At 39.8% G+C, this 22,167-nt stretch overlaps 1 protein-coding gene across 1 annotated transcript in view; it reads left to right on the top strand.

Annotated features, from left to right (window-relative positions):
* The window catches only part of EGFL6 (EGF like domain multiple 6), a 72,649-nt gene extending 54,124 nt beyond the window's left edge, over nucleotides 1–18,525 (top strand). Inside the window, exons 9-12 of the mRNA XM_075850360.1 lie at nucleotides 8,474–8,551; nucleotides 11,228–11,323; nucleotides 14,145–14,401; nucleotides 17,879–18,525. Of these exons, the coding sequence (XP_075706475.1) occupies nucleotides 8,474–8,551; nucleotides 11,228–11,323; nucleotides 14,145–14,401; nucleotides 17,879–17,971 (524 nt within the window). The 3' untranslated portion in view covers nucleotides 17,972–18,525. The remainder of the gene's footprint in view (nucleotides 1–8,473; nucleotides 8,552–11,227; nucleotides 11,324–14,144; nucleotides 14,402–17,878) is intronic.
* The last annotated feature ends 3,642 nt before the right edge of the window (nucleotides 18,526–22,167 follow it).

Below are 22,167 nucleotides of genomic sequence, written 5' to 3' on the forward strand. Positions count from 1 at the left end.
ACTCAGTCCCTGCCTACTTGCAACGACCCGTCTTAAGCGACGGGGTACAACTGGGCGACGGTCCCTACGCTCAGTAAGTGCAAGACAGACAAAACAGACAGGGGTACACAGAAGCTAGGGAAACGGGGCAGCTGCCCACTGAGACACCGTGAGCAATAAGAGTGGTGAACGAGCCGAGTCGAACCAGGAGAGAGCAAGGTACAAAACGCTGAGCAGGAGAGTGGTCAGAAAGCCAAGGTCAATAACAAGCAGAGGATCAGTAGTACAAGCAGCAGCAGCAAGCCAGGAAACAAGCATAGACGAATCACAGGCAAGGGAGGAACAGGAAAGGCAGGTATAAATAGACAGTGAGTGGGAACTAGCTCCGTCTGGCCAGGCTGTGATAGGCTCTCCCACTCCTAAGCCTGCCATCCTGAGTGGTGGAAGATGGAGTCAGTCTCACAGACATAGGAGCAGGTGCAGACTGATTGCCCACGGGCGTCGACACAGAACCTGTGTCTGGCAAATCCTTTACATATATATTGTTAATGCCCAGCAGGAAAAGGCATCAAATACAGACATTTTCATTTTCATTGAGAAAAAAACATTGGTGTTGGATCCACTTTGATTAGATCAGGAGCGCACAGGAGCCGTCAGAGCAGCTGACTGATGGATTCGACTGAGATTGTCTTTCTGCAGCATCTATGTAGTGTGATACATAGAAGCTGCAGAAGTGAAATAGTGAATTTTTTGTTTATAAAAGTCAATTACAAAATATGTTTTTATCACCAAATAAATGCATTTCAATGGAAAAAAAATTACAAAAAACAACAAAGCTGTCCACAGCCTTTAAAGAGGCTCTGTCACCAGATTTTGCAACCCCTATCTGCTATTGCAGCAGATAGGCGCTGCAATGCAGATTACAGTAACGTTTTTATTTCTAAAAAACAAGCATTTTTGGCCAAGTTATGACCATTTTTGTATTTATGCAAATGAGGCTTGCAAAAGTACAACTGGGCGTGTTGAAAAGTAAAAGTACAACTGGGCGTATATTATGTGCGTACATCAGGGCGTGTTTAATTCTTTTACTAGCTGGGCTTTCTGACGAGAAGTATCATCCACTTCTCTTCAGAACGCCCAGCTTCTGGCAGTGCAGACACAGCCGTGTTCTCGAGAGATCACGCTGTGTCGTCACTCACAGGTCCTGCATCGTGTCAGACGAGCGAGGACACCGGCACCAGAGGCTACAGATGATTCTGCAGCAGCATCGGCGTTTGCAGGTAAGTCGATGTAGCTACTTACCTGCAAATGCTCATGCTGCTGCAGAATCAACTGAAGCCTCTGGTGCCGATGTGTCTTCGCTCGTCTGACACGATGCAGGACCTGTGAGTGACGACACAGCGTGATCTCTCGAGAACACGGCTGTGTCTGCACTGCCAGAAGCTCGGCGTTCTGAAGAGAAGTGGATGATACTTCTCATCAGAATGCCCAGCTAGTAAAAGTAGTAAAAACGCCCCGATGTACGCACATAATACACGCCCAGTTGTACTTTTACTTTTCAACACGCCCAGTTGTACTTTTGCAAGCCTCATTTGCATAAATCCAAAATTGGCCATAACTTGGCCAAAAATGCTCGTTTTTTAAAAATAAAAACGTTACTGTAATCTACATTGCAGCGCCTATCTGCTGCAATAGCAGATAGGGGTTGCAAAATCTGGTGACAGAGCCTCTTTAAGGCCAGGTTTACACTAGTGTAAAAAAAAAAATATATGCTATTTTAACATAAGTGTAACCCTGGCCTAAGAAATATTTTCAGCCCATATTTGTATAACATGAAGTTGTGACAGCTAAGAAAATTTGCAAGTTGCAACCTACATTTTCTTTACATTCAAAGCAAGGCATTTTTTGGCTAGGAATGTGGAAGATTTCTTCAGGCTACAGGCAAAAGGAATGTGGAAAACTTTACGTTTAGGCAAATTACATTAAGATGAAAAAAGAAGTGCTATTTGTTCTATCTATTATCTTGACCTAAATCACAAAGAAAAACAAAATTATTGCATAACAGAACACATTTAATGTATTTGTAAAGTAATGCACCATCTGACGGCACAGAGACATGTCCAAAGTTTTGATCGGTGGGGGTTCGGGTGCTCAAACCTCACCGATCGCTTCAACAAAGGGTCATGCTTTTGCTTCTGTAAGGGCATGTTCAGACGTGGCGGAATTCTGCAGACACTGTCCGCATCAATGCAGCACATAATCCGCGTGGCAGATTCCGTTGCGGATTTGGCTAAAATGTTAAGTAAAATGCTGCGGATTTGTCGTTGCGGATTCAGTTGTAGACCACACCCTGCTCTCTTTCAAACATTCAATCCCAGTCTGGGTATAGACCTTGACACACATAGGTCCAGCCAGAATGATGAAATATCCTGTTCCTGAAAGCAATCCGCAACGCAACACACATAACATATGCGGATTTCATTTCGTAATTTTGAAACTCCGTTGAAGTCAATGGAGAAATTCCGCAACAAGTCCGCAACAGACAGTGCATGCTGCGGACACCAAATTCCACACCGCAGCCTATGGTCCGCAGCAGAGTTTTCCGCAACGTCTGCACGAAGATAACTAAAAAGGTGTGGAAATCAATGGACAAACTGTCTGCCGCGGATTTCCACTGCGGACTGTCCGCAGTGGAATTCCACAGCAATTCCGCCACGTGTGAACGTGCCCTAAGGGGGAGTACAACAGCATGTAGACTCATAGAAAGTCTATGATCCTGTAACCAATAACTGTCCCTCTGAGCAGAGACAAGGCCGATCATAAGCAAAGGGGCATATTTTTCAGCTGAACGCTTGCGCCTCTTCATGTAAGCGATACGTGTGGATCTCAGCTCCTAGGCTGCCATTGATCCAAATGTCAGAATATTTTTGAAGAAATAGTGGCACTTTAAGGCCTCATTCACACATCTTCCTAGTTATGAGGCAAATGCCACACCACTATGGCACCACAATAATATGTTAATTCACCCAATTTCCTGGGCTTTTGCTGCCATCAGCAAAAATAACAACAAATGAACAGATCAAGGAAATGCTCGTAGAAGATATACTGTATATTGTTAGCATGTATTTAACAAGGTGACATTTATATAACCAGCTTTGTGCTTTTATTGCTGCTCACTTGGGAGAGATGGTTTGTCCATATGTGGGATTTTCATCAAATCTTATAAACAAAGTCAAAATGCTCTAAAACTAACACAGTGCATGAATAGAAATTTATAAAGTGCTTTCCTTCAACAACATAAATTCTAAAGGTTTCATCTAAGCTGTTGATCTCCCATTGTGGAACATTTTTAGAATGGATATATTACTAAATGTCTTTTCAGCATGGGAGACACATTTTATTCATGTCGTATGTGCTCATTATTGTCTTAAAGTATAGGAATTCTGGAACTCTCTGCAAAATGCTTTCCATGAACTTAATGGGCACCACATGTAGTGTCTATAGGAAAGTCGACAATATTTTCAGCTGAGCTGAGAAATGACTTATGCTGAGAAATTCAATCTCTGGAGGCATGCATCAATACCGAAGTATACTTTTTCTACATTACTGGGAAACAGCCAGCTTAAAAATATATATGGCTTATAAGAATTTATCTACGAAACAATAGAAAGCAATACTGTCAGCAGCCCTTGACAGTATCAGTGTCATACTCTAGTAGAACACCCTTTAGACCTGCCAGGCGTTACTAAAGAGGTTATCCAGGATTAGAAAAAAAGAGTCTGCTTTTTAGAAATAGCGCCACCCTTGTCTATTGGATGTGTCTGGTATTGCAGCCCATCTCCATTCAGGTGAACGATGCTGAGCTGCAATATCAGATACAGCCTATAGACAAGAATAATGCTGTTTCTATAAAAAAGTAGACCCTTTTCTCTAATCCTGGACAACTACTTTAAAGGGGACCTGTCACCAGCATTTCACCTATTAAACCAGCAATACCAGGTGGTAGTGGGTGAAAAATAATTTCTATATAACCTATAATTGTCTTCTTAGTCGGCTCTGTAGCTTTAGTATTCAGTTTTTTAGTGTTCCCCCATCGTATGCAAAAAAGAGTCAAATCTTCATTCCTCAAGTCTTTCCGAGTTTACCCCGCCTCCTTACTTTTGATTGACAGCTCCTCGCCTTCCCCCAGCACACAAAATCCTGCGCTTGTGCATTGATGTCCTCTTTTGGTGTGTGCGCACAAAGGGACACCGGATTATAACGATAAAAGGCGCAAAATGTTTTCAGTCCGTTATTTACAGTCGGAGGAGGAGTTTAGGAGAGAGGATAACGGCAATGAACTTTTTATAGCAGTGGCCAGTGAGGGATAAGTAAAGTTCAATAGCTGAAATGCTGGTGACAGGTTCCCTTTAAGTTGCACATGTGACTTTACCACTACTTAGATGCAACTTTTTCACAACTTTTCTTTTTTTCTGTCCTTAAAATAAAGTTTTAGACTGGATTCCCACATCATATATTTGGTTGCAGAAGTTGTAGCATAATTTATGCAGATGTATTAGCCATATCCACAGGTGGTTTAAAAAAGAATGGAAAATTTAAAAGAAGAACTTATACTTCTTTTTCCTCCTGTATTCACATCTGAATTTGGCTCAAAAAGCTGCACCAAAATCTGCAACAAATACGCAATGTGTGAATGTAGGTGTTGACAAGTAACTCACAGAAAGTCACACATCTTCAATTGAAAGTAATGGGAGACCAGACCAAAGTCGTACAAATTGCATTCTGTCAAGATGGATGTGTAGCCCTAGCCTAACATCCACATATGTATTCATTACTTATTTGTTAGGCCTTATTCACACGAACGTGTTTGACGTCTGTGATACGCACGTGAAAATCACGCACGCCGCATGGAGCTATGTTAGTCAATGGGGCCGTTCAGACAGTCCGTGATTTTCACGCAGCATATGTCCGCTGCGTATAACTCACGACATGTCCTATACTTGGCCGTTTTTCGCACATCACGCTCCCATTGAAGTCAATGGGTGCGTGAAAATCGCGCACAGCACACGGAAGCCCTTCCGTGTGTCGCGCGTGATTCGCGCAACAGTAGATAAAGAAATGAAGGAAAAAATAAAAGCACTTCCTTCATTTCTTTTTCTAAACATCAAAACCGCGTGTCATAAGGATGGCATATGCGTGAAAATCACGCAGCCACGCACCATTCACTGATAAAACACGGAACTGCAACCGGCCTTAGTGTGTAGACATTCCTTTTTGTTTATATTTTCCCAAAAGAAGAAGTAAAAAGAGATCAGAAAACTAATATATTGCAGAGACATATAGAAAGGGGCTCAAAACCACATATGGCTCTGGTTGGGGAAGCCACTTGTTGGGGAACACCGTCCTACAGATCCAATAAGGGAATATTTTAAGATAAAATTACCTGTTGATGGACTGCATTATTTACATTATTACTGTTAAAGAGGTTTTCTAGTCCCCAAAAATTGGCCTATCCTCAATATAGGCCATCAATATGTGATCGGTCACGGTCCAACTCCCGGCATCCCCGCCGTTCAGCTATTTTGAAGGGGCTGCAGCGCTGCTTCCCCTTCATTTCTACTGCTCACACTGTGAATCAACAACAAACATGCTGCGGTGGTTCACAGTATTACAGCCTTCCACCATTCACTTCAATGGAAGAAGGCTGTAATACAGTAAGCTACCGCTACAAGTGTGTCAGTGATTTACAAGGGGAAGCAGCCCTCCTACGAGCGCCACAAGCCCTTCAAAACAGCTGATCGGCGGGGCTGCCAGGAGTCGGACCCCAACCTATCACATATTGATGGCCTAACCTGAGGATAGGCCATTCATTTTTAAGGGCTAGAAAACTATTTTAAAAGATGATTTTTGATGAAAAGTTTAATATTAAACTAATTTTGGTAAGAATTACCCATGTTCTCTTTGGTTAATTAATAGCAGACATAAATTTATCCCAGCTTTCAACCAAATGTGACCCCATCTCTGCTGTCATGTCTTGGCATTTAGATAGAGTATTCAGTGATATAGAATTTAGGGATTCTAGTAAGGAAGAACAATAACCTTTTTATTGAATATAACACTGAATGTGTTTAATGAGAGATCCCATGCGATGTAGGCTGTACAACATCCAATCTCACATTACACCGTTTTTCTTGGCAACAGTTCCATAAATGTTGAGTAAATTCAGCTGATGGATTGAACAAATATCCAGACTGCTAAACATTTTTGCTCATGTGTTTAAATAAATAAAAGACCGTCTTATGCGATTGGTGTCTTGTTATCAGACCATCTAAGGAAAGAAGAAAGTGAGTGCTTAGAAATTTAATACTGATTTTTTGGAACGCAAAATGTACATTAACCCAGATTCTGCTTCAGATCCTTGTGTCTGTGTGGTCTAGGTGTAAATGTTTCCAAGCATAAACCCACAAGTTTATTTTAATTAAAGTATCTGGAGATCTTCTTAGCTAAACTCACTGCAATATTTATGTTAAACTAAAGGAACGTTCATGAATGATAAATACCTGGCAAATGAGCATTTGCTACTTATAATGCTTCATGCAAACTGGACTACAAACCTTTGACTGTAGGGTCTCTATACTTTACTACTGTGTTCTGTATTTATATACCCTAATACCATCCCCACACTGTGTCACTACGTTGATACTAGGGTAAGGCCTCATGCACACGACCTTAAAAAAAACTCCAGAATTGCAGACCGTAATATGGTCCGCAATTACGGACCCGCCCGGTTTATTGGCCGCGGACACCATTCCATATCACTACGGAAGGGTGTCCGTGCCCTAGAACTGTGCCGGGAATTATGGAGCATGTCCTACTTTTCGTTTTTTACGGGCCGTGCTCCCATACTTTGGATGAGAGCACGGCACGAAAATGCAGCCCCCGGCCAGTGGTGGCCGGCCGTGCCCGCAGTGATTACAGGCACGGCCGTGTGCATGAGGCCTTAGTCAAGTTTTGTTAAAAAAGCAATACCAGTAAACAAACCTATGGACCTGGAGGGTTGTCACGTGTAACTGGAGTTGCTCTTTAAAGTGGAACACTACCTAATGCTTGAACATTCAGATGTGACTGTAGTTAACCGAAATATCCTTCTTAACCACCATGCCACGCTCATAAGGTTCCAAGAAGATGAGTTATAAAGATTTATTTGGTAGGGCTTTAGAGATGCTTTAGCTGACATTGTGCCTGTCTGTGACATGGTGGGAACGCTGTGGTCGATAAAGGTTTTCTTCATAAAGAATGTATTTTTGTGTACCCTGTACAAGAAGAACACTGGTGACCGCAGTCTTCCCTTCATGTCACAGACCAGCACAAGGACAGACAACGCAACTCTACAGTGTGGACTCTGTGAGCATTACAATAGGGGAATGGAATATTGAGCGCAATATATCCTGAATCTTTAGGTTATCAGTGTAGCTCCACATCAGTTGACGGTTTAATCTACATATAGTGTAGATTCATTTTGCAAACCCTTTGTTTTCCTCATCTTGTATAGATCTTGAGTTTATTAATCATGGATTGGTTGATGTTTCACAAATATATTCTACTGTGAGTGGGGCTCACAATGGTATTTCCTTATGTCTCTATGCACTCACAACAGCAATTATCATGAGAGCACTTACATTTGGTTGAGCTTTTGGAATATACACTATCAAGCTGAGACTTACTTGTGCCTAGCTTTATTCATGTTGTGTTTGGCACCAGTATATCCAACTCAATGGTTTAATAGTTTTAATATAAACTCACTCCTTCATTTTCTTACCTTAAGACAACCAACCAAATGCATCTGTTTTCCTGTGTAATTTAACTATTTTGTACCATATAAAGCACAAGGCATGGTGACAATTAGAAGTAACATAAACATGTATTTAGAATCATTACTTAGTCCTAAAGTACAGACTATAACACTAGATTTAACTGTTTCCTGTCCCAAACCACCTAACACCAATATGGGTTTTCTAGCCTTAAAAGTTTTGATAATACAATCTATGTACAGTTGTACAGTGCAGTTTTAGAAAATTAGAAGCATATTTACATAGCAGTACACCTTATTAATGCAATCAATCTAGAAGATAAAAAAACAGATCAATGCAGTATTAGCAACGTTCAAGAAGAACATTGTTATATGTGTATAATACTGTCTATAGAATACTTCATTCAAGTCTTGTGTGCCACGGGAGCTGGGCATGATTGTCCATGTATGTTGGCACTTGGAGGATAGATTCACAGAGAGCCCTGTTTACCCAACGCTTAGCTTCAAAAGAATAATTTATTTTTACCCCAATCACAATGGACCATTCCATTATAGTGGGTCCCGGCATCTGCTCAGGTTTGCCTGGTGCTGAAACTCCCCTTCCATGGTAGCATTGTTGGCCTTATTTGGGGGAGGCTAGGGGTGGGGTATATAATATATATATTTAACCTTTTTTTCTATTAGCTTTACAGGTTAATAGAGAGGAGCCTGCTTTTAGGTCAAGTGCTATAAATAAGAAGGCCACTTTTATAAAAGCAGAAGGTAATGTTCAATTATTGTTAAAATATTTTCTGTGTTTAAAGGAGTTCTACACTTTTTAAAATCTGGTATCTTTCCACATAAATAAAAAATGTATACACTATCTAAACTAAGGGGTTTCACTGCGGAGTCCAGTGGAATTGCCCTAAGGCTAGATTCACACATTCAGTTTTAATGCAGTTTTTAAAACCAAAGACAGGCGTGGATACAAAATAGAGAAGTATAATTCTTTGCTCTTCATATTGTATCCACTCCTGCATCAAAAACTTTACCAAAAACTGCATCATAACTGCATGTGTGAACCAAACATAGGCTGCCTTTACAGTGCTTTTTTTCAGCATTCTAAGGGCTTATTCAGACGAACGTGATATACGTCCGTGCAACGCGCGTGATTTTCTCATGCCTCGCACAGACCTATGTTAGTCTATGGTGCCGTGCAGACGGTCCGTGAGTTTCACGCAGCGTGTGTCTGCTGCGTAAAACTCACGACATGTCCGATATTTGTGCGTTGTTCGCGCATCACGCACCCATTGAAGTCATGGAAGCACTTCCGTGTGACGTGCGTGATTCGCTCAACAGCAGTAAAAACTATGAATGAAAAGAGAAAAGCACCACGTGCTTTTCTGTTTACAAACATACAAACAGTGTCATAATGATGGCGGCTGCGCGAAAATCACGCAGCCACGCATCATACGCTGCTGACACACGGAGCTGTTAAGTGCCTTTTGCGAGCGCAAAACACACACCCTCGTGTAAATCCGGCCTAAAGCACATGTAAAAAATGGCTACACTTTAAGGCGTTTTTATGCCACACATCGATTGTCATGGCAGCTGGGGGCCTAACAATGGCCCCCAGGTCTGACATGTATGAGAGCCTATTAGGCCCTGCCTATCGCAGGGCTAAGTAAAAAAAACAAAAAACATTTTCCCTTACGCAATGTTTTATTATTGAAAAATAATAAAATGAATGATAAACTACACGATTGGTATCGCTGCAAAGACAGGAATAAAAAAGTAATCAAAAGGATGTATGTAGATCAAAATTGAACAAAATTTAAAAATGCAAGTTATTCCTCAAAACGTTCAGTCAACAAAAAAAAAAAAATCTTATGGGCCTTGGAATGCAGTGACATAAAAAAAAAATATTTAGAAAAGATAGTGTTTTTACTGTGAAAATGCAGTAAAACATTAAAAAAAACAATATAAATTTGGTATCAACGTAAGCAGAACACCAAGCAGAATGAAGTTAACAAATCTAAAAAAAAATGGTGGAATTGCTGGGGGTTTATTCCATTCCCCCTACTAAAAAATGTGTACAATTTTTTCAATGCATTATATTAAACCCATAATGACGCCATTAAAATCAAACAACACATTCTGAAAAAAACAAACCCTCATACGGCTATGACAACTGAAAAATGGCTTTCAGAATGCAGAGATGAAGAAAAAAATCGCTGTTCCAAAAATGGATCATCGCTTTAATTAAATTCACATTGGGAACCCAAGGATTTGCATACTCTTTATTTGTTAAGTAGTGGCGATTCCTGAGGTTCAGCATCAAGCTTCTTAAAAGCTATGTACACCTTAGAAAGCATTTTTTTTCCAGTTTGTTTTGTGCAACATTATAATTAGATTTTATTACAAATTATTTTTTACTTTTTGATACAGCTTCTCTGTATTCTGTATACAGAGCAGCTGTATCTTACGCTGAATCCCGTACCCATCAGGACTGTCGGGTTTAGTGTCAGTGGGTCCTACGTGTCTCTGACACGCAGGATCCACCTGTTATCCATCACATCTAATTTCATAACATAGATGTGATCGATTACAGGTGGATCCTGCGTGTCAGTCTCACGGACCTGACGGATTCAGGTCTTAGCGCACGATACAGCTGCTCTGTATACAGAATACAGAGCAGCTGTATCTCAAAAAGTAGGAATCAATTTTGACCTTTTTATTAAAAAAATAATCACTTTCGAAGGTGTACGTAGCCTTTAAGGCTTGATTGTCATGGTACTACTGTGCTGATATGTAGATCGTAATGTTTTTTTAAATTGACTACAGGGAAAAGCACTTTCATTGTTAATAGCCACGTGCTTATTCAGCTGCACGGCAATTAAAGGGGGTTTTCCAATCATCATTATTTATCACCTATCCACAGGATAGATGATAAATATCTGATAGTTGGGGGTCCGACTGCTGGGAACACCATGGTCACGAGAATGGGCTTACTTTGCCATTCCTGAGCGATATCTTCGGCAGCCCCGTAGAATGAATGGAGTCAATTAAAAAGAACGTTCCGGCATGTGCGTTCGCATTGTGAGAACCCAGCCTAAAAGTGAAGCAAACATGACTAATCAGATATGCAATGACATAATCAAAAAGAACATCCATTTAGGAGCAGTTAAATGCCAAACATATGCTACGCTGTGAAAATGTTCCCCAATTTAAATGACCCCAACTGTGGTTTCCATCGACACATTAAATTATATTAATGCTATGATAATTGTACCTATTATAATTTGTATATCATTATGCACTGTATAAATTGAATGTATTAAATTGACATATTCGTTATTGCTTTTCTAAAGACTTTACAGGCATTTTATTTTCTATCTCCATGTAATTGGATACATTATACTAAACGTGATTATCCTTTTGATTCTTCCATATGTTTAGAGGTGTCTATGGACTGCAGCTTTGATCGTGGAGCCTGTGACTGGAAACAGGAGACTGAAGACGACTTTGATTGGAAACATACAAATCGGAGCCATGGTGAGGAATCTTTACTAGTGCTAATGTCTTCCTTTATTTCCACAAAGTAGTAATTCAAGGTTAAACAGCGTATATTACGCATGGAATCTGTGACGGGTGGCAAGCAATTTCATTATGTCAAATGCTATTATAATGACATTTTAATGATAAAGGTTTTTTTTTATAGATAATAGATATTCTGCTTAGTTTTGCTACAATATACTATGGCCTGAGCAGTTTGGCTGACAATACATGCTAGAGATGTGGCCCATATTGGGGCCCCAGGCTAATGCTGGACACCTTTCCATGAGTGATGTGATCCTGTACGTGGTTTATCTTCTTCACTAGTATCACAATATTAGCAAAGAAAAAGAGGGGACTAAGGCCATGGCGCTCCTCTCCTAAAAGGAATGGGATGCAGGAAACGAGCAAGCGCTCGGTTCTCCTATCCTGTATACAGTATTTATGCCCTTGAATAGAAATCTATTTTTCTTCATTCCTGGACTTCTGCGCTGTACAGTGTTTATCTCTCATTTATTACTTTAATACACGTCAATAGAAATTTTCCATTGACATAGCTGTAAAAAATATTTGTATACATATCACATGCTGATGTCAGAACCTGAAAATAATACAGAGATGAGTAGCGCTACATAGGCACTACTTTTCTTTTCTTTTGCAGGAAGTTTCTTCTCTTGTGTTAACCACTGGTTGACGGACTACTAGTGATCCCTCCACGTAGCTCTTAGCAGTTGATTCTAATCTTACCCACAGGGGCTTCTGCATGCTTGATCTATTTTGGTTTTGCATGTGCCAGATGTCAGCAACTATCCTGAGGGCATGAGATGCCTAAGACATTACTCCATTAGGGAAGTAAACAATTACACCAGGGATAAGTATGACTTTCCCCACATTACATTTGGTGTTTTCTGTTTTGCATCTTACATATGATAGATAAAATCAAGTGTAACCTGAGAGTAACATATGAACTCATATCCAACATCTCCCTTTTTGAGGTGCCCCAACCTTCAACACATTCCACTTGCCAATTGGCACGGCAAGCATAAGATTAGCTTCACTGAAGGCCAAAGAAATTAGATGTGTGGTGATGATGTCCAGTGGCCTGGTCATATAGGAAAGGAGTAGTATTGGAGGAAAAGCAAATCAATCTCCAACTTTGGCAAGAAAATACTTTTGCATATTTGATTTATTTTTTTATATGCTAGCAAGTCAGTATGAAAGTTGGTTGCAACAATACAGATGCAGGTAAATAGAACATTTGTCATACATTAACCCCTTAAAAACGCATTAAATGTTTCCTTTAAGGATGCAGCAGATGTTTTGGTATTTGCCTCAATGCATTCCAACAGACATATCTTTTTTATTTTTATGACTCTATTACTATGAGAGATTATTATTAGATTGTTTAGGCATAAATTTTGGAATGCATGTAAATAAGCATTAAATAGAACATGTCACCTGCCCAAAATATTTCAGTTAACATCTCAGATTGCAGGTGCCTCACAGATTCTGATGCTTTTTATTTTTTTCTTCTAGCCCCCACTTTTCCTGAGATATTGTGGCCGTTAGTTCTGGTGTCCGATATGCAAATGAGGCCTTTGACTGTCAAGTGGGCGGTTACCCCTTATCAAGTGACAGGTGTTACCGCCCACTTGACAGTCAAAGGCCTTATTTGCATATCGGGCACAAAAATTAACAGCACCGATGTCTCGGAAACGGTGGGGGCTAGAGGTAAAAAAATAAAAAGCGGCAGAATCTGTGAGGCAACTGCAAACTAACTGAGATATCAGCTGTAGTTTTTTGGGCAGGTGACAAGTTCTCTTTAAATATATATGTTTTTTTTTTCTAATAGCATAATGCATAAAAGACTACATATGTATCCCAATGCATTACTGCCTGAGCATGTAAAATGCTCAGGCATTTATTAAGGAATCCTTATAGACCAATGCTGGGAGCCTTACTAAGGCCTGGTATTGTCACTATTAAACCGTCAGAACTGGGGATTGCAATACAGGGTGGACGGTGGGATGTCAAAGGAAGCCCACTCGCTTTGCTGATGCTGCGATCAATATTGATTGTGACATTATAGGGGGCAAACAACTTTTTGCTGTGGGTGGGGGGTTGTCTGTCAATCACAGCCCTCAAAGCTGTCCCGATCTTCAAATGAAAGAGATCATCAACTAATCTGTTTCTTTATATTAATTTAGAGAAACATTATTGTAAATTACCACTAACCACTTGAGTGTGTGTTTGTTCATGTGCATTTGTATAATGACTCTTCTAGATTTCACTTTTGCATGCGACATCTGATGTTTATAATTCATACAGTTTTTACATAGATTAACCTATACTTAAAAGGGCTGTCTACTATCGGACAAATTATGACCTATCCACCAGATAGGTCATCAGTATATCATTGGTGTGGGTCCAACATCCAGACCGTACACCGATCAGCTGCTCTGTCTGCCTGAGGGCACCGGATGTCATTGCACAGTATTCAATGTAGGGTGCCGGAAGCAGTTGTTTCCGTGCATTGCATAGCTGCCGTGCTGCCGCTATCCCGTGACCGGAGCCATCTGTTTTTGGCATAGACATCCGGTGTCCGGAGACAGCCGAAGAAGCTGATCGGTGCGGGGTCCGGGTATCGGACCCCCACCGATCAAATACTGATAACTTATCTGTTGGATATGTCATCAGTTGTCCGGTTGTGGACAACCCCTTCAACATTTCCTCTTACTGGCTATTTGAAGAGATATATAAATTGAGACACTTTTTTCAGCAAATAATTGTAAAGTACTGCAAACTTATTTTTCTCAATCAGGTACTGGATTTTATCTATCAGTTCCTGCCAATGTTGGCCACAAGAAGGCTATTGGGCGTCTGAGACTCCCAATTACAAATCTACGTACAAGCAACAAGTCCTGTTTGATTTTTACTTATCGTCTTGTGGGAGAAAAATTTGGAAAACTACGGGTGTATATGAATGAAAATCGCAGTCCAATCTGGGAAGAGAACAGAAGTAAAGATGAAGGATGGAGGATAGCAAGAGTTGAAATAGCTGAACCACATGGCAGCAAGGTACAGAAGCAACAAAAGCAGTTCCTAAAATGTCTGTTTCCAACACCTACTGTAGTATCCCGAGCAGGGTTCCGTGGAATCTTGGTACCAGATCAGGGGCTCCACAAAGGACAGCAAGAGCTGCCACTTTTACAGTTCGAATGGATTTCAGCCATTCCAAAGGTGCTTAGCATGGGGCAGTGGCGTATATAGAAGAGAGGTGGCCCCATAGCTAGATCAAAATGGGCCCCCATTATGATGCTGGGTCTTGCCATCCAGGACAGAAGGGCTTGGTGTTTGTTTGTTTCCCCCTTTACTTACCTGCCATTATTAGACCATGTTTCTTTGAGGTAAGAGTGGGGTTAGGGGTTTCCAAGGAGTGTTTTTTTGTTTTTTTTAGGCATTTCCCCATGGTAATAAGTGGGAATCATTGATATAAGGAACGATAGGTGATCTATAACATATTAAGTCATATGGATGTCATGGAGGGGGTTCCTCCACTCAAGAAACTTTCCATATGTCAGTGTTGGGCTACAAAGTAAACAGACCTGGCCCGTACATAAAATGCATGTATTACTGCATTTCCTGTGCAGTGGGGATAACTTGCTGTCTTTAGAGAAGGGGTTGTCTACATGAGACAACGGCTTTATGTGAACAGCAAATTGTATTTTTTAAGAATTACACTTAAAGAGGCTCTGTCACCAGATTTTGCAGCCCCTATCTGCTATTGCAGCAGATAGGCGCTGCAATGTAGATTACAGTAACGTTTTTATTTTTAAAAAACGAGCATTTTTGGCCAAGTTATGACCATTTTCGTATTTATGCAAATGAGGCTTGCAAAAGTACAACTGGGCGTGTATTATGTGCGTACATCGGGGCGTGTTTACTACTATTACTAGCTGGGCGTTGTGTATAGAAGTGTCATCCACTTCTCTTCACAACGCCCAGCTTCTGGCAGTGCAGATCTGTGACGTCACTCACAGGTCCTGCATCGTGTCGGCACCAGAGGCTACAGTTGATTCTGCAGCAGCATCAGCATTTGCAAGTAAGTAGCTACATCGACTTACCTGCAAACGCCGATGCTGCTGCAGAATCATCTGTAGCCTCTGGTGCCGATGTGTCCTCGCTCGTCTGACACGATGCAGGACCTGTGAGTGACGTCACAGTGCTGCACTGCCAGAAGCTGGGCGTTGTGAAGAGAAGTGGATGACACTTCTATACACAACGCCCAGCTAGTAAAAGTAGTAAACACGCCCCGATGTACGCACATAATACACACCCAGTTGTACTTTTACTTTTCAACACGCCCAGTTGTACTTTTGCAAGCCTCATTTGCATAAATACGAAAATGGTCATAACTTGGCCAAAAATGCTCGTTTTTTAAAAATAAAAACGTTACTGTAATCTACATTGCAGCGCCTATCTGCTGCAATAGCAGATAGGGGTTGCAAAATCTGGTGACAGAGCCTCTTTAATGTAGAAAAGAGTGTTCTGTGTGGAGTATTGTCAAGCCTCCCTGTCCTTTAGTTCTTATAAAATATATGCAATCAGATAAAATAGTCACAAGCAAAAACATATCCCTATAATTTCTTCAATAGATAGAAATGTATAAAAAAAACATAAAACAAATGATTTTATGGCCTGTGATTTTCTCCCCTTAACTGATATAGCGCTAACAAATTGTAAAGAACACTACACAGATAATAATCCCTCGCATTGGTCTCTGTCCCCAATGGGGCTCCTAAACTATTTTCTATTTCAAACAATGTGCACACAAGGGCCAATTTCATATCATATGAATTTGATTAACCTATCTGTATGTTTTTGAAGAAAAGCAGAGAACACGGAGGAAACCCATACAAACACAGGGAGAAAATATAAACTCCAGGCAGATGTGGATAATGTCACTGTCTTCTTAGATTTCCAGTTTCATCACATATTCAAAGAAGTCTAATGTTTCTTCTTGGAAAATGTATGGATGGGCAGAGATCGGCAAATAGGATTACACATCACTGTTATGAAAGACCTTAAATCAAGGATAAGACATACAATAGGATCAATTGTTAAATTGTACTTTTTACTGCACCAAGATAAATTATATAGTTGTATCTTATGTAAATAATGATGTATTTTGCAGGCAGTTCCTTTTCTTAGATCAGTACACCATAATAGTAGTAATGTACCTGTTGTAGAAACAAATCATACCACTGCTAAAGGGTCTACAAGGGGGCAGCACCAATCCATGACTCAAACGCTAATTCTTAAGAATGTAACACAGTCATATCAATGCTGCCATCATTGGTAGCAGCAAATTTAGAATTTAAAAGTATGAGCTGGACTGGGGTGGTGCGTGTAAATGGAAATTAAGTTGAGTGCCTGCATCTGGAGGAGGGTCCCATTTTTATTTTCTATTAGAACCCTCCCTCCTGGCTCTCATACATAGAGGCATATTAAGAATGTTTACTTTTAAACTTTTTTCAACTAAGAATACAAATTACATATAAGGATCAACCCTGTAGCCCTAGTCTATCTCTGCTTACATTAAATTCTAACTAGGGTACCTGTCACGTTAAACATGGTGTTGTATCTGCAGACAGCTTGTTATAGAGGAGCTAAGCAGATTGATGTATAACAAGGGGAGGAAACCTCCAGCTCACCAGCCCAACGCCTGACACTCCTGCTTCGCTCGGGTCTCCGCAACGGTCCACGGTAGATAATAGTAGAGTAGAAAAAGTTGATCCAGAGTGAATGATAGCCATGACTATGAGCACTTGACGTGCTTGAAACGCGTAGGCTCACTACACCTACCGATTGCTGCCTTGATACCAAGTCTGCCTGTTACCGAATTTGTATATGTTTTGATACGAATAAAATTGTGAATATGTTCCTTTTTAAAACACTCCTCCAGCGCTGGATCAACTTTTTCTACTCTACTGATTGATGTATAGTCTTGGAGGAAAAGATTCAGTATAACTTCTAATTTATTCAATAAAATCCCTGATAATCTTAGGTTTAGCAATCCAGTGGGCGGTCCTACTCAGTGATTGACAGTTTTTTCTGTATGCACAATTACACAGGGAAGGCTGTCCATCACTGATTAGGACCACCCACTGGACTCCTAAGATCAAAATCAGCAGGGATTTAAATTAGTAAAATACAAGTTTTAGTAAATATTTTCCCACAAAACTATATCAATCTCCTCAGCTCTGCTATAACATGCTGCATGCAAACAGGACACCATGTCCAACATGACAGGTTCCCTTTAACAAATTTAAATGTAATGTATGATATGTCATAAATGATAAAACTACTAACAATCCCTAAAGTGTCCTGTACAAAATATTAATACCGCAAGTGGAGTGTCTTTTTATAAGATTACGGAACTCAGAGGTGTCTTCTCATATTATGCAGATAAAATAAAACAGATTAAAACACCTGATATTTTTCTTCAAAGTATTTTATAGGCCAGACATGCTAACTCCTTGTGTCTATTTGCAGATTATATTTGAATCTGAACGTGGGAAGGGGAAAAATGGAGAAATGGCATTGGACAATGTCTTCTTTGTCTCAGGACCATGCACTGAAGAATAAGTAAAAGAGAAGAATTTCTCAATTAAAGGAACACTATCACTTTCAATATTGATTTCATATTTTGTGCAAACTACAATTTTAACTTATGTTTACTATGTTTAATTACTTATTTGTTATTTTAATGTTTTTGTGTTTTTCTTCCTAGGCCAGACCCATATAGAAATGTGTGCTCCTCTATCTCCCACCACGCCAAGCTGATATAATACCAAAAACATCTTCTTTTACAGCACTTAGTAAACTTAGTCAAAAAGTCTGATGTCTGACTCCTGTGGTTCAATGGGAGCAGATATCAGTAGTCTTTGTATCAGACTAAAAAGAACAAGAATGTGTGAGGAGAGATCAGCAACCATAACTATGAAATATGTCTATATCTATTAATGGTTTAGCTTGAAACCAGCTTAGGCTTCGTTCACATCTGCATTGGAACTCCATTCCGTTTGTGGGTTCCATCTGGGCTTTCCGTCAGGGGAACCCATGAACGGAATCCAAACTGAAACAAACGGAAACCATAGGTTTCCGTTTGCATCCCCATTGATTTCAATGGTGACGGATCTGGTGCAAATGGTTTCCGTTTGTCACCGTTGTGTAAGGGTTCCATTATTTGGACGGAATTAATACCATAGTCGACTGCACTATTCATTCCGTCAAAATGACGGAACCCTTACACAACAGTGACAAACGGAAACCATTTGCATTTGTCTCCATTGAAATCAATGGTGATGCAAACGGAAACCTATGGTTTGTTTCAGTTTGGACTCCGTTCATGGGTTCCCATGACGGAAAGCTCAGACGGAACCCATGAACGGAGTCCCGACACAGATGTGAATGTAGCCTAAGATATATGGGGAAGCAATAATAGTATCGTGTTACATATGACACACTTTCTGTGCTTTTGGGATAGTGTCCATATAACTATATTGTATACAAGGTTCATTGACACGTAACTTACTTTTACTATGAAAATATGTGATTACATAAATATACACTATACAGTTGTCATGTTTACAAGCAAATGAATTATGTACAGTATAAACAATATAGCTCGTTCAGAGTGAGCATTATATGTTCCAGATTTGGATAGTCGTATTTTACATGTTGCTATAGTCACATACAATTCTCCTATAAGGTGCTTAGTAGTTTTTTTTTATTATTTTAGTTATTACATTTTCTATGCTGTTATATTTTTGACTATCCATGCTGTCACTAAACTATACACTATATATTTTCCTTCATTTTCTTATTGAAAAGTATTATAAAGCACTTTTATGTGCACTGTGAAAACCATACTTGATATGACACAGCATGTACTGTAGATAAATAATCTGTGCAGTATTCATAGAATATCAGCAAACGAGAGAAAGATGACACATAAAATCAGTTGTGCACACTAAATATTATCAAAATGACATGTCTTTATTAACACAAAAACGGACATACAAGCTCATTAAAACCTATTAAAATACACAAAATGGCCTGGGACCCCTATGAGTTCCCCTTGCAGGCAATTCACAAATTAGGAAAATAGGACCAGGAAGTAGTCATAGTGACATATCAGAAGTTTTGATCAATGGCGGTCCGAGCACGGAGACCCCCACCGATCGCTAAAACGAAGAGGGAGAGGTGCTCGGGTGAGCGCTGAGCCACTTCGTTTCTTTCCAAGAAAAGCCGAGCATTTGGTGTACGGACTCATAGACATTCTATTGAGCCCGTACACCAATTGCTCGGCTTTCTGAGAAAATCCGATAAGAAACAATGCGGCTCAGAGTGCACCCGAGCACTTCTGAGGCTTTGTTTTAGTGATCGGTGGAGGTCTCAGTGCCTGGATCCTCTCCGATCAAAATTTCTGACATATCACTATGACATGTCAGAGGTTTTTTGAACGTTTAGTTACCCTTTAAAATATATTGACAAAATATAGCCATGAACAAAAGACTACCAAACTGGTTATAATGTAACTTATTATGCCCCCTGTATAGGAGGGAATAGAGTGCAAATGCAAAAAAATAAGGTGGCACCCAAGTGAAAAAGTCTAGAAACTCAAGTCAAATAAATAAAGTCACATTGTACACAAAACGTGGTATGAGGCAACCTGGTCGGTAAGTGCACTGCAATAGAAATCCCATCCGTATGGCCACTAAGACATGCGGTTTTTTCAGGGATAGTATTTGTAAAATGTTACTAGCACTTAGTCTATTTGTTAAACCGCATAAGAGGCTTAAATTCTAGAAAGGAAAAAATAACTTATTACAGGCTGATTAAAGCTCAATGTAAACTATGCAGATTATTGCAGAAGCAATAGAGTGCCTTCAAAGAAGTATTATTCGTTTACCAGCTGCAAGAAATTCAGAGTGTGGTTGGATTCTCACAGAGCCACGGTCTGGTACAGTTTTTGCCTACTTTTCTAAGCCAAAACCAGGAAGGGTTTTAAATGGAAGGGTAAAATGAAGCTAGATCCACACAGCACAGATGCAAATACTGTGGGTTTACATAATCTCTTTTGGATTCTTTGATTGGAACCTCTATATATATGAGCTAGAGCAGAGTTCAAGGAGGCTCTTGGCTATGGAGACCCACCAGCCCAATAATGTAATTGTTCATTTAACCTGTAGGGGCACTAAGCAATCATATATAGCAGGTCACTCCAATGACAACCGCTCCCGGCAGCAGGACCCCATAATAAACTGGACCTGACATTGACTTTAGGTGCATTTTAGACATGTATATAGAACATTTCTAATATTAAATACAAAGCTATAATTTCATACAAAATATGTTTAATAATATTATATGCACACAATGATTCATTACAAAAAGAGCGACCAAAAATGTTTATACTAAGCAAATTCTTCTCTGCCACCCACCTGGGCCTCGTCTAGATTGAGTTACATGTGGGTAATCTGAGCATGTTCAAAAGGGCTTTAAAACGCGGTTCAAAAATGCTTTTTTGTAAACCGTTATTGAATAACCTTCGTTACAAAATATTTTTGTGAGTATAGGTTTTCATGTATAATTGCCATAAAAATAGAGAGTTTGCCAAAATGAACATAGAAAATCCTGTTTTCATAGAAAAAACAAATCATGCATTATTGTGTAAACAAATATCTTAAATGAACTGAGGATGTTTTTATAAAGTGAAGCTATGTTGTGGGCAATGTATTTGTTTTTGGATTTTTAAATTAAAATAATTTTGTTTAACCAATATGGATATGATTGCAATAATTACAAGTTATAGAAGTCAAGGCAAATCATAACATTGTAAAATGTTTCGGTGCACGTTTTCACGAACTGAAAACGCAGCCAGATGGCACACACAAGAAAAAGCAACACGCAGCAAAATAGTGTTTGAGTATTTTGATTTAGGCCAGATGTCTAAATCAGGTGGTAAAGGAAATGCCTACTATGCTAGTGCCAAACTGTAACCCGTCAGTAGCTCATTGGCAGCCTGAGGTCTTCAACATATGAGACATAATATTAGATTTCATATTAGGCTAGTGTCTGAGGGGTTCATTCTCTCCAACTAACATAGAAAAGGGCTGACAGAAGAAGCAAACGTTCACAAAGGAATGGTTTGGAAATGTTTTCCTTGGATGTGTTCCCATTTTTGGTTAACCAAAAAAAAAGCAAAAGACAAAAATAATCTTTCTCTTTTAAATTACCCTAAAGGCTTAGGTATCAATAATCATTACAATCCACCACAGCACGTTTTGGAGCATGCTACTAAATTTCTATCACAGATTTATATGGAATCCGTGAGAAGAAACCTATGTGTACCCTCATATAAAATCAGAGGCACACAGAAGCACAAAATGTGCACATACAATTCTATAAGTGCCATATAACAGATTAGTGTGTATGTAAACTTCAACTTACTCATGTCATGACTTTAGAGGGAAAAAAAGAATACACATTTTAGTAACTTTATGAAACAGATACCTATATTTACAAGTGAATTAGAAAAAAGACACGGCGCCACAAGGAACAAATGAGGATCTGATAAGATGAAGGAAAATGGTGGATGCGACAATTCCGCTCACCTCGGGTGGTGGACACCATAGGTGTCAATAAGGCATGGAAAGCTGCAGCCAGGTCCACAACACAGCCAAACGAAGTTTGCTGTCGATTTGTAGAGCGATTGGAAATCAGGAAAAAAAGGGGGACCACCGGCGCTGCTTGGATAGAGATATTAAACGACCATC

This window comes from Rhinoderma darwinii, chromosome 2 (genome assembly GCF_050947455.1).
Source record: "Rhinoderma darwinii isolate aRhiDar2 chromosome 2, aRhiDar2.hap1, whole genome shotgun sequence".
Taxonomy (NCBI): domain Eukaryota; kingdom Metazoa; phylum Chordata; class Amphibia; order Anura; family Rhinodermatidae; genus Rhinoderma; species Rhinoderma darwinii.